The sequence below is a fragment of the Dromiciops gliroides genome, chromosome 3 (genome assembly GCF_019393635.1).
Source record: "Dromiciops gliroides isolate mDroGli1 chromosome 3, mDroGli1.pri, whole genome shotgun sequence".
Classification (NCBI taxonomy): Eukaryota; Metazoa; Chordata; class Mammalia; order Microbiotheria; family Microbiotheriidae; genus Dromiciops; species Dromiciops gliroides.
Window position 1 is genome coordinate 447819377 of NC_057863.1, and position 12110 is coordinate 447831486.

Consider the following 12110-nt stretch of genomic DNA (forward strand, 5'->3'; position numbering starts at 1 on the left):
TGATAGGGGCATAATTATTATTAGTGCTTCGACAGTTTTCATTTTTAAATTAGATATTTCTTTCAAACTGCCCAACAGTATTAACATTATCAATAATTTTAGGTAATTATATAAAAATCTTTTGTTCCATGTGAAACACTATTTATTGTTTCTTTTCAAAGTGGCTCTGAATATACAAACTCCAAGTCCAAGTGGAGAATAAATTTATCTTTAGAAACAACCCCCTATCGCAGTATATAATTTCATGCGTGTGAGAACGGCCTTTTGGGAAATTTTGTCTTGACTTAGGATGAAAAAAATTGGTGCTTCAGGACAAAAAGAGAGTGGCATTATAGTCTATTCTAAACAAGCTCTGTAACAGTAAATAAATAAAAGGTCTAATTCAAGTCCTACTTATCCCTTTATCAGAGAAACAGATCAATAGGAAACCTTAAAGCACATATGAACATTCTAAATTGTTTCTTGGATTATTACTTGGCCATATTGAACTCCACCACAAACACCACTTAACTCTGGCAGTTAAGAGTATGTCAACAGTAGGTCAGGGCATATTGTTGAGTATTTTCTGAAGTACGCTGATAAAACACTATCATTGGTAAAACACTAAAATATGAAATACCAACATTTTGCTCTTAATTCATAGGATTAGAGATTCAGAATTTAAAGGAACTTTAGAGGTATTGTAGGATCATAGATCTAGAGGGAAAGAATGGATGTCAGAGCCCAGGTAGAATCCTCACATTTTACAGATGAAGAAACTGAGAGCTGAATGGGGAAGCATTTTGTTCAGGTTCAGCCAGATAATAAATGGCTGAGCTAATGTTTGAATTTGAGTCTTTTGATTCCAAACACAGCACTTTTCACCATTGAACAATGATAATTATATTTGGTCTGTTATTTCTCATGTGCTGCTACTTCAAATCCATTATTTATCTTAGCAAGCCTACGCTTTACAAATATTTTTACTGGTTTGTTTCACCCAGAATAGATGGCTTAAGTGATGTCTTAGGAAAGGGAGTAGTATCCAAGTAAAAGCCAGCCAGGAGAAAGTAAGACGGCAAGAGCAAGTGACATATTTATTAGTTTAGAGTTATGTTTGAATGTATGCATACAATCCATTAATGCAAAACACTATGGTTAGTGGGCTCATGGGACCTTAATTAGTTAACTTTTCTTCACACTTCAAAACTCATGCTTTGTAGATTCATTTACCACTTCTAAAAGCAGCTTCCTCATGGAAACTACTCCTTATCTCAGCTGCAGAGGTATCTGAAACAGCGTATCCCAGATTTCTGAAGACTCTCTCACTTTCCTGCCAGGTCTTCTTAAAATTCCTTAGGAGTTCTTCTGGTGAATCTTCCGCAGAGATATCCAAAATGTGGCCGGCAATGACATCTTCATAGGTTGGTGGGGCATGCTTGAAGTCAAAGCCAGACTTAAGTGCTTCAGAGTTTTGTGCTGAAGAATCTACTCTCCTTGACCCAATGATTTTATTTTCATATGCATCCACTCCTGAAAAACACTCTCTTAGAGACTTTGCTTCTGAGCACTCTATGGGTTGTTTACATGGAACTTTTTTCTGGGGATCTTGGGAATGGCTGCAAGAAAAGTTTCTGAAACTGCTGTTTGTGCTTTCACTTTCCATAGCTGTTAATCCAAATCCATTCTTGCTAAAGGTATGTGTTTCTTGTCTTAGGTTATGGTTTACTTCACCATTTGTGTGAACTCTTCTATTTGACTTTGCCTCAAAAATTGGGTCATTCTGAAATTTCCCGAGCCATTTGTTTGTTGCACTTTCATGGCTTTTTACTACATTTTCAGCCACATGAGATGTTTGATTTGAAGCTTCATATATTTGAGAGTTCCCTGACAAGCCTACCTGAGGGACTTCAACTTTGCGTATGATTTCAACTGAATCAAAACTTTCAGTATCTGGTACTATGTGATCTGTGATATTGACTCCATCCCTGTGAACATAAGTTGCCCTCTTCTCTACTTGCTGGACTTCCTCTTGTGCTTCCTTTGCTTCTATGAATGTGCTAGCAGTGACGTGAGATACATTTATAGGTTTTGAGGTTTCTGTCTTAATTTGACGCCGCATTGTGGCAGGAGACTTGACTATTTCAGCTCTTTTCTCTACAACTGGACCTGGGGTAATGGACTGATAATGGCATGTCCTTTGGGACAGTTTTGCTGTGGTGTCTTTTAGTTTGGCAAGTTGCTCAGAGCAGCTTCTGGGGGAAGAAGGAGAGGCTGATGCCTGGCGACCTCTGGATGGTGGTGTTGTGGATCTGCTTCGGGAAGGAAGAATGGGTACACTTTCCTTCTTCACAGGAGACAAAGGGGGCCTGTTCACAGTAGGAACCTCTGTTCTTCGGGCAGTAGACTCAATTGTTATGAAAGTAGGTGATGGCGAACGTTGTTTTAGACATGGAGAAATAGTTCTGCACTCTACCTGTTTAATTTTCTGTTGGGATTTCACTTTTTGATGGGATTCTTTTTCTTCTATAATTTTCTTCTCTTTCTGGACTGTTTTGCTAGACCCAACACTAATATTTGAGATCTGATGAGAAGCTCCACTAGAATGGGGTTTCTCTTTTTGATGAGATTCTTTTCCTTTCATAATTTTTTCCTCTTTCTGGATTGTTTTGTTAGAGTCAGCACTAATGTTTAATATTTGGGCAGATGCTTCGCTGGAAGGTTCAGTTCTCAATTTCCCTGCTTTGGAGGAATTCATGCACCTTTGGATGGCATTTTCATAAGAAATAAGCATTTCTTCCACTTCAGTTCTAATATGGGTTATTTCTTCTTTCACTTTTTCTAAGTTATTGTCCATAGCAATGCGAATTCCATATTCTTTTCTTTCCTCATTCATCAGCCATGCTGGGATAATATTCAATAGTATCTGAAACATTTTCATATCATTTGTATTTGGTTCTGTTTCAAATTGCTTTACTCGAGACAGAACCTGCTGTAGTTCTTCACGTTTTCTCAAAAACTCCACTATATTTACAGCACATTTTCCATCACCATGCTGGGAACTTTGCAGTGAAGAAAAGAAAATCCTATTCTCTGTTATCTCTTCCTTGGAATCTTTAGTATTAGGGGGAATTTGTTTCTGCTTTATGCCCTTGATTGTGAGGCATTCTTCTTTTAGACCATTATATTGCTGGGGTAATTTTTTATGTTTGTCTTTACTTTCAGAAGCATGAATCTGTGTTTGCTGAAATTTTTGTGTCGGTAAGTCAATGTGTACATCAATAAGTTTTTGCTGGACTACTTCCTCTGATGATGATTTATTCTTAAAGTGTTCTTGTTTTCTTTCAGCTATCAGTTTTTGTTGTTTTGGACCAACCACTACATGCTTCTGGTTTTCTTCTTTAGTTGGTAAAGCTTTCTTGTTCACTAATTCCATTCTTTCATTTTGGCTCTCATTAACTTTATCCGATTCTCTTTCTTGTTTCTTCTCTGAGGGATTGGTAGGCATTTTATCCATTCCTCTTTTTTCCTTCATATATAACTCATAACATTCTTCAGCAGTATTTTGCTTATTTCTAATAGGTGTACTGATTTCAGTTTTCTGCCTTTCTTGTTGCTCTTGTTTATTAATGACTTGAACATTGGCTACTGGCTGATTTGGGTAAGTCTTGAACTGTTGGGGAATTTTATTTAAGCTTAGCTCTAAAGTTGGGAACTTAATATTTTTAGCTTTTAAGCTTGGGGATACTGCCTTGTTTGGGGATAAGTACAGCTGTTTTCCACTAATTTCCTGCTCTCTTATATGAGAAGTATATTCTTGGTGTGTTTGTTCCATCTGATGAGCTAAGCTTTGTTGCATGATGTCCCTTGAACTTTGGAAAGCTTCCTTTTGAATGTGCTCTTTGTCCATGGATATATCCAAGATGCTGTGGAGCTTCTGGGAAGCCAATGACACTGCTGATGATTTGGATATCTGGTTTTCACCAGAAGTCCCTTTGGTTTCAAGACTGACTTGATACTTCGAATTTGATGGTGTGACCTCTGTGGCTGATGTAGGCAAGGATTCTTCTTCCCTTGGCTTCTGTGATAGCCTTTTTACTTCAGCCTTTGATTCAATTCCATTATAACTTTCTGTTTTGACTAGATGATGACAAGAGCTTTGATGTTTCTGTTTTTGAATCTCTTCCCTTTGCTGCCTATATTTTTCTTCAGCAATCATTAGAGGGGTTTTGAATTTCCTGGTATATGGCTTAGGGCTTGTCTGTTCAGAATCTAAAGGAAAGGAATGACATTTAACAAGAGGTGAGATCCTTTTTTCTTTTGGAGGTGATGCTTCCTGAACAGTAAGAATGGAAGGGTTCATGGGCTCAGGAGTAGAGGATTGTTGTTTTTCTTGAGAGATCTCAGTATACATTTTCTCTTTTGTCTGAGTGTTCTCGACACTGCTTTTCATCATCACTTCATTTTCTTCCTTTGTTTTGGTCATCATAGGTCCTATATTTGCCTGAAGAGGAAGTATTTTCAATTTTGGACTGATATTATGTTCATTTTCATCTAACTGTTTGAATAATTTTGGTTTGGGGAATTTGGGAGGAGGTGGAAATGCTGTTGGCTTTCCTGTTAAGGATCTGGCCCTTGAGTGAGTTTGTACTGACTCTTGGTGATGTTGCTGAACATTCTCTCCAGTGCTTTTTGTTTGAATTGTAGAAGAAAAAAGATGTACGGGTTTCTGTGGTGGAGGAGGAGGGGGAGGCAAAAAGGTTGGTGGGCATTCTCCCTCAGCTTTGTAATCCACTGGAGGAGGTGGGGGAGGGAGGCAGGGAAAGCCATCAAATTCAGCCTTTATCTTTTCTCTGGATGACAATGAAGAAAACTCCTGTTTATCAGGCAACATCATTAAAGGAGGTGGAGGAGGTAGAGGAAATTCAATTTCAGATGATGCATTGGAAGGTGGAGGTGGAGGTGGAGATGGAGGTGGAATGGAGGAATGAGTTTCAGCCACATTACTCACAGTAGCCAATTTGACTGGATTACAGGATTTTTCTGCAGTCATTTTTAAGTTTGTTGAAGCATCTATCCTTGTTTGAGAGTTCTCATTTTTCTGGTGAACATCAATCTTTTTATTCCTTTCTGTTGTTGCTTTAAATTTTCCATGGTTTCCCTTTGTGACTTTTTCTTCAGATACATTTTGAATATCCTGTTTGAGGAACAAAGGAACAAAAGGCTGTTTTTGTGGAAGGTTCATTTCATTCCTTTGAAAAGCCTCACTAGCATGCTGTGCTTGTTTCATTTGTTCCTTTAGTAAAATTTCCTTCTGAATATGACCGGTCATTCCAAAAATCTTATTGTCATTAGCTGGGCTGCTAACTGGATGGGGGCTACCACAAGGCTTGCAACTGGGTGCATCTCTTGCTATTTTTGTCTTTTTAGTCTTTTTATGACTCTTTTCATGGAAAGACTCCCTGGTTTGTTGACTACTGCTTAGCATATGCATTTGATTCTCCTGCATTTTTTCAGTAGTCAAGGCAGCACTAGAAACATCATCCTTTTTCAGTACAGCACCCATCTCAGTTTTCTCAGTTTGTACATTTTTCTGAACTGAGCTATAAGATGCTGCCTGGCTCCTCATATGTTCCTCTCTAAGATACTGTGATCTGGATGCACCAGCTCTGATGCTGTTTTGATCTCCATTCTGGGCTGAATTTTCTGCTGTGTTGTGGGGTGAATCAGATAATCTTTGGAGGCTCTTCTCAAGAGCATCATAGTTTTGGTCGCGACCAATGACAATTTTTACAGTGCCTCTGGGGGCTTCTGGAAGGACAAGATCACTATGTTCATCTTGTGAATATCCATGAAAAGATTTGACTGCAGTTTCTTTAAGCACTCCTAATTTATCTTGGTATTGGGCTCCTTGCTCAAATGACTCAGATTTTGACTGCAAGGCCCTTTTTGTGTCCCTGGTGGTGGCTATCTGCCTATTCTGGGCTTTGTGTTCTTCAGTGGAATCTACTAGATCATGCCTCACAGCCTGCACCTCTCCTTTGATTACATTTTCTTTGTCTATCTTCTTGAGAGAGGGCTGGTCTTCTTTCAGTGCTCTTAATGTTGCCTCAAGGTCATCTCTTATAAGCTCCTTTTTCAGGATTTCAGTCTTTGTGTTTACTGCTTTTTCAAGAGATTCGATAGTTTGTTTAATATCACCAGGAATAATATCAGGCTTCTCAGTTTCTTTCCATTGGTGGCTTGCTTCTTGAAGAGACTTCAATGTTGCAAGCATGTCAGCTTTTATAATTTCTTCCCTTTTTGTAGCTGTTTTCTGATTTATGGCCTCACTGAGGGAATTTAGGGTTGCTTTCAAATCACCTTTTATAATTTCTTCTTTAGGTAGCTGACAAGATGTACTCTGAGGCTCTGTCATGAAAACCTTAACTGTATTATGCACATCTCCTGGGATGATGTCAGTTTCATTAACAGTACGTTCAATTTGAGACTTCCTTTTTGTTAATAACAGCTTTGTGCCTTCGACATCACCACCAATTATTTCCTCCTCTCCTTCTTGTTTCTCAGCCATAAGTGTTTCATTTGACCCTGTCTGGAGTAGTTTGAGGTAATCTAATGCTCCAGCTTCTATGCATGTTGTGAAAAACTGAACATTTCCCCTCTCTGATGCATCTACTTTAGTCTTTTTGGATTTTTCATAGTTTGCAGCAGAAGACAACAAGTTGTGAATAGTGCGCTTTACATCTCCACCTATTATTTCTTCATGTTCTATTTTGTTATCATTATCATTTTCATGAAGAAGACAATAGATTGTCATGTTAATATCCCCTCTTTCATCTTCCTGAATTATAATGCCTTGTTTTACAGAGTGTTCCTCATTGAACAGGCTTTTTATTGCTTGTTGTATATCCCCTCTTACTATTTCTTCTTTTTCAGATTGGATTTCTGTAGATCTGTTTAATAACTGAGCTTTGGTCAAACTGACATTGCCCTTTTCTTCTTCACTGACTAAAATCTCTCTTTTTGCACCATTTCTTTTGGAAAGTAGATTCATCATTATAGTTCTGATATCTCCTCTAATGACATCTTCTTTTTGTATTTCAGGAGATTCCTGATTCATTAGTTTGTACTTAGCCATTCGGACATTCCCAACTTCATTTGCTTCTATGATAATTCCATGGGATTCAATCACTTTCTGTGAATATAGTTCTTCTAAGGTTTTTTTAATGCTCTTTCCAATAATTTCCTCCTTTTCTACTTTATTTTCATTAAATTCATGAAGGGGTGTTGTTTCAAAGAGCCATGTTGTTGTTTTGACATCAGAAGGAGGGATTTCTTCCTTGACTGCTTCTGTGACATATTCATCTGTTTCTTTAATTGAATCTAAAGTCTGATTTTCAAAAAGCCATACTGCTTGTTTGACATCACCTTTCTGCACATCTTCCTTGGTGACTGTCTTGATATGCTTATATTCTGACCCCTCTCCTTTCAACTCATCTAGGGTGTGAGTTTCAAACAGCCAAGTAGAGGTTTTAACATTCCCCTGTTGTATTTCATTGACACAAACTGTTCTAACATATGTTCTTTTATCAGACTCTTCAGATTCAAAGAGTTGCTTGTGATTTTTCACATTCCCACCTTGGACACAGTCAATAGTGGGAACAATTACATCTGTCCCTTTTGAAATGGTATCCAGTGGTTGTGTTTCAAATCTGTATCTGACAGAACTAACATCTCCTTTCTGAATATCCTCTTGAGTGACTGATTTGATGACATATACATTATCTGATTCATTAATAGAATCTAATGGTTTTGTTTCAAACAACCATCTAGTCCCACATACATCTCCATGAATCACTTCTTCTTTCTTAACTGTTGTCACTTCATGATAATACCCTTCTTTGTCTTGAATAGCATAGAGTGGTTTGGTTTCAAATAGCATTGTATAGTTTTTCACATCCCCCTTTATTGTTTCATCTTTGCTAGTGGTTTCCTCAATGCTGATCTCTTCAGATTTGTCTTTAATCTGGTCCAAAGAAAAAGTCTCAAAAATAAAGCACCCTTTTCTCACATTCCCACCTTGTACGTCTGTCACTGTCTTGACTAATTCATCACCTTCTTGGCTTTCTTTTATCATATCAATGGGCTGGTTTTCAAAGAGCCACCTGCAATTGAAAACATTGCCTTTCTGAATATCTTCAGCTTGTAGGGTTTTGATCTTTTTCAAAACCTCCTCTGAGCTGTTACTTATGGAATCCAAGGACTGATTTTCAAACTTGTATTTCATGCTAGAAACATCCCCAGTCTGGATATCCACTTCTACTGACTTGATTTCCTTTCCTTCTTCTCCTTGTATGTTGTCCAGGTTTTCAGTCTCAAAAAGCAAGCAGGCTGTACGGACATCCCGTCCTTGGATGTCTTCCTGTTTTACAGTCTGCAGCTTGACTACTGCTTCTGAGTCATCTCTTATTGCATCGAGGGCTTGAGTTTCAAAAAGCCAAGTACATGTTTTGACATCTCCTTTATGAATTTCTTCACTGTCAGTTATTAACTCTGTTTTGTCATATAGGGACTCCATTGGTTGGGTTTCGAACAGCCATGTGCAGGTTTTTACATCCCCTTTAATAATATCCATGCTTTGTTCTTTTTTATTTTCTTCATCTTCCATGTTATTAAAATATTTAATAGAGTCTAGAGGCTGCGTTTCAAACAACCACTTAGCAGACTTCACGTCCCCAGACTGTATTTCTCGTGTAGATATGCCTCTGATAACCTGATATTTATGAATGCTCTCATCAAATTGATCAATAGGTCTAGTTTCAAATAGCCACCTACAACTTCGTACATCACCTCTTAGTATTTCTTCTTGTTGAACTGTTTTAACTTCATGATATCTTCCAAGATGATCTTGAATAGCATACAGGGGAGTTGTCTCAAAGAGAGATTTATTGAACTTTACTGCACCTCTGGTCACTCCTTCCACTTTTATTTTTTGTGATTCATCAAACTTAATTAAATTGTTTGATTCAAAGATATGTGTGTAGCTTCTAACATCCCCTTTGTCAATTTCTTCAAGTTTAACTGTCCTTATACATTCTTTCTCCCCCTTTCTAATCTCTTCTAGAGGTCGAGTCTCAAAAATCCATTTCTGGTGCCTCACGTCCCCCTTTTCTTCTTCCGAGGCTGTTATCTTTTGAAGTTTACCAACTTCTGGACTGTCTTTTAAAACATCCATTGGAAGTGTTTCAAATAAGTACTTGGTGGCTTTTACATCACCACCGAGTATTTCTTCAACTGGCAAAGGACTGGAATCAGTGACTTCTTTGAGAGTGTCTAAGGGGTGAGTTTCAAACATCCAACACTTTCTGGAGACATCAGTGCCTACAATAGTTTCCTTTTCAGTGATGGACACTTCAGAATCTTCTTTGATGGATTCAAGAGGCTGGGTTTCAAATAGCCACTTTGCCTTACTTACTCCACCTTTGATACTTTCTTCCATGGATATTCCACGGACAACTTTAATTTCTGTAACATCTTTGTTAATCATATCCAATGGTTGTGTCTCAAACATCCACCGTGCTGTTCTCACATCCCCTTTTTCAATGTCTTCCCTGTGAACAGTTTTAATTTCCAGAATTTGCCCTAAGTTATTTTTGATGACATACAATGGTTGAGTTTCAAAATGTTTTATGCTTCTCTTCACATTCCCTTTAATCTCTTTGAGCTCAGATCTGAGCTGTAGTAAGTTAGCTTCATCCACTGAATATAGCTGCCCAAGTTGGTCAAGATTCTGAGTTTCAAACAGGTATTTCACAGTCTTCACGTCACCTCCAGTTATATCTTTAATGGCAATTTCCTCTGACCCTTCTTGTTGGTCCTGATGAATTTTGTTCATTAAGTCTAGTGGTTGTGTTTCAAACATCCATGTGGTTGTGCGCACATCTCCCCTGGCTAGTTCTGGAACTTTCAAATCACTTTCCATGGATCCAGAAGAATGAACCCCTAATGTATCTATTGGCTGGGTTTCAAACATCCACGTGGTATATTTCACATCTGCCCCAGCAATGATTTCTTGATCAGCGATGCTTTTTTTGCTGCTGCCTTCACTGGGAGATTGATCTTTGATGGAATCCAAAGGCTGGTTCTCAAAAATCCATCTCATGGACTGTACTTCTCCCTTTAGAATTTCATCCCATTCAAGGGCCTCTCTTTCAGGGTTCATACATTTTTTATTGCTGCCACCAGTACTTTCAAAAACATAGCGGGTTTGCTGCACATCTGCAGAGACAGAGTCTCCTGTGTCTACCTGACTAGATACGATCTCAGAAACATCACTAATATAATCTTTTTCCAAGTTTTTTCTCAATTCAGGGTGGATGTGTTTGTATAAGCGATTTAATTCATATAAATTTCTCTGCTTGGAATATAAATCTTTGGGAATAGGAAATTTTCCAGGGAGCCTGGAGAATTCAGGGGACTGGGAAAATGCTGTCACATCTGCTGTCACCTCTGAAGTAGTTGGCACTACTTCAGGTGGGGGAGGAGGAAAATCTTCTGTTTTTCCAAAATGTGTGGTGTTAACCTGTGCAGAAGATGAAGAAGTGGATCTGTATTCTGTTTGCCTTGTGGTCGACATATCTTGCCTCTGACTGGCTGAAGCACTGGCAGTTATGGAAGTAACAACTGGAGATGGCCACCCAGTTTCTTTATGTTCACTGTCAATCTTTAGGGAACAAAAATGTATGTTTTAAGAGTGAGAGAGAAAAAGAGGCTTTGTAAGGCATGGTCATCACATTTCCACTCAAAGCAGCCTGCAAATGGTAAAGCCACCATTTGGGCATCAGACAGGCAAGAGACTCCATTTAAATGGCTACATAGGTGTAGTTTTCAACATTTATTACTTTCTAGCTAGAATCTGCTGACACTGAATAGTTATATTGCACATGTAACATATCCACTAACTTCATTTCAAAACATTTCTTCATTCCATATAAGACATTGGTATTTTATACTTTGACTTAATTTGTCATAAAAATAATATGAAGGAAAGCAACAGAAAACTCCAGGTGTATTCTCCTTGCTCAGGCTGAGGAATGGCACAGAAAGGAGTAGACGAAAGCAATTTAAAGAACATTGTATTATTTTACCTATGGGCATGACAGTTATGACAGTTTCACATTAAGGTTGATTTCCACCCCTCTCCTCTGTCCATCAAGTACAAGGCTTTTAACTACATTTTCTCCAATAAATAAAGTACTAACCGTTCTCTCTCTTTCCCCTTGGTTGTACTGATATTCTTCTGCTGACCTTTAATGTGCTTATTAACTCCCCCCCCACACACACACACACACCATCCCTCCAAATGACTATCCTTGTTAAATCACCTACCTTAATCTGTTTGGCTGGAATTGCCATATCTCTTTCAGAATGAAGGACCTTTTCTTGGGCTGTCTTTTCAAAGTGCTGCTTTAAAAACTGGGTTGAAACCTTTGGGATCTCTTCATCCTCAGGTGTGTCGATAACTGCAGTCACAAAAGAATACTTTTTGAAGGGTTGATTTTTTAATGTAGTAAAACCAAAAGAAGGGGGATACCTGGACTCTCCATTGAGTCTTAGTGTTCAGACTTTGCCAGGCAATAGAATTTTTTATTACTCACTATACTAGAGGAAAGAAAATTTACCTGCTCTCTACGTGACTATGAAAGTAGTACTTGTTTCCTAGCCACTAATTTTCACACTAGACAACAGGACTGAATATTGCTTAAGTTTATTAGAGACAAACACCAATTTATACTACAAGCATAGGGAAATGGGTTGCTTCGCATATGGAATATATATACAAAAGGAAAACACAGACTAGACTTTGACTCAGGAAAGTCAAGGATTTGAATTCTACATGTCACTTTCTAGCTGTGTACCTCTGGGCGTATTTTATAAATGCTTTAATCCTCAGTTTCCTCTTGAATAAAATGGAGATAATAGTGACTACCTCACAAGGATGGTGTCAAGTTTAAGGAATTTAACATATATATGATGACCTGAACCCTGCTTTTGTATTAGCCACATGGGCATGATTAAGGAAGGAATGTCATCAAGGGAGGTACAGAGTTATGACTTTGCTCTCTTTCCTT

General features: G+C 38.1%; 1 protein-coding gene across 1 annotated transcript in view; it reads right to left on the reverse strand.

Annotated features, from left to right (window-relative positions):
* XIRP2 (xin actin binding repeat containing 2) overlaps positions 1 to 12110 on the reverse strand; it is a 430838-nt gene that overhangs the window by 8390 nt on the left and 410338 nt on the right. Inside the window, exons 9-10 of the mRNA XM_043997297.1 lie at positions 11368 to 11501; positions 1229 to 10702 (exon numbers count right to left, since the gene is read on the reverse strand). Coding sequence (XP_043853232.1) covers positions 1229 to 10702; positions 11368 to 11501 — 9608 coding nt within the window. The remainder of the gene's footprint in view (positions 1 to 1228; positions 10703 to 11367; positions 11502 to 12110) is intronic.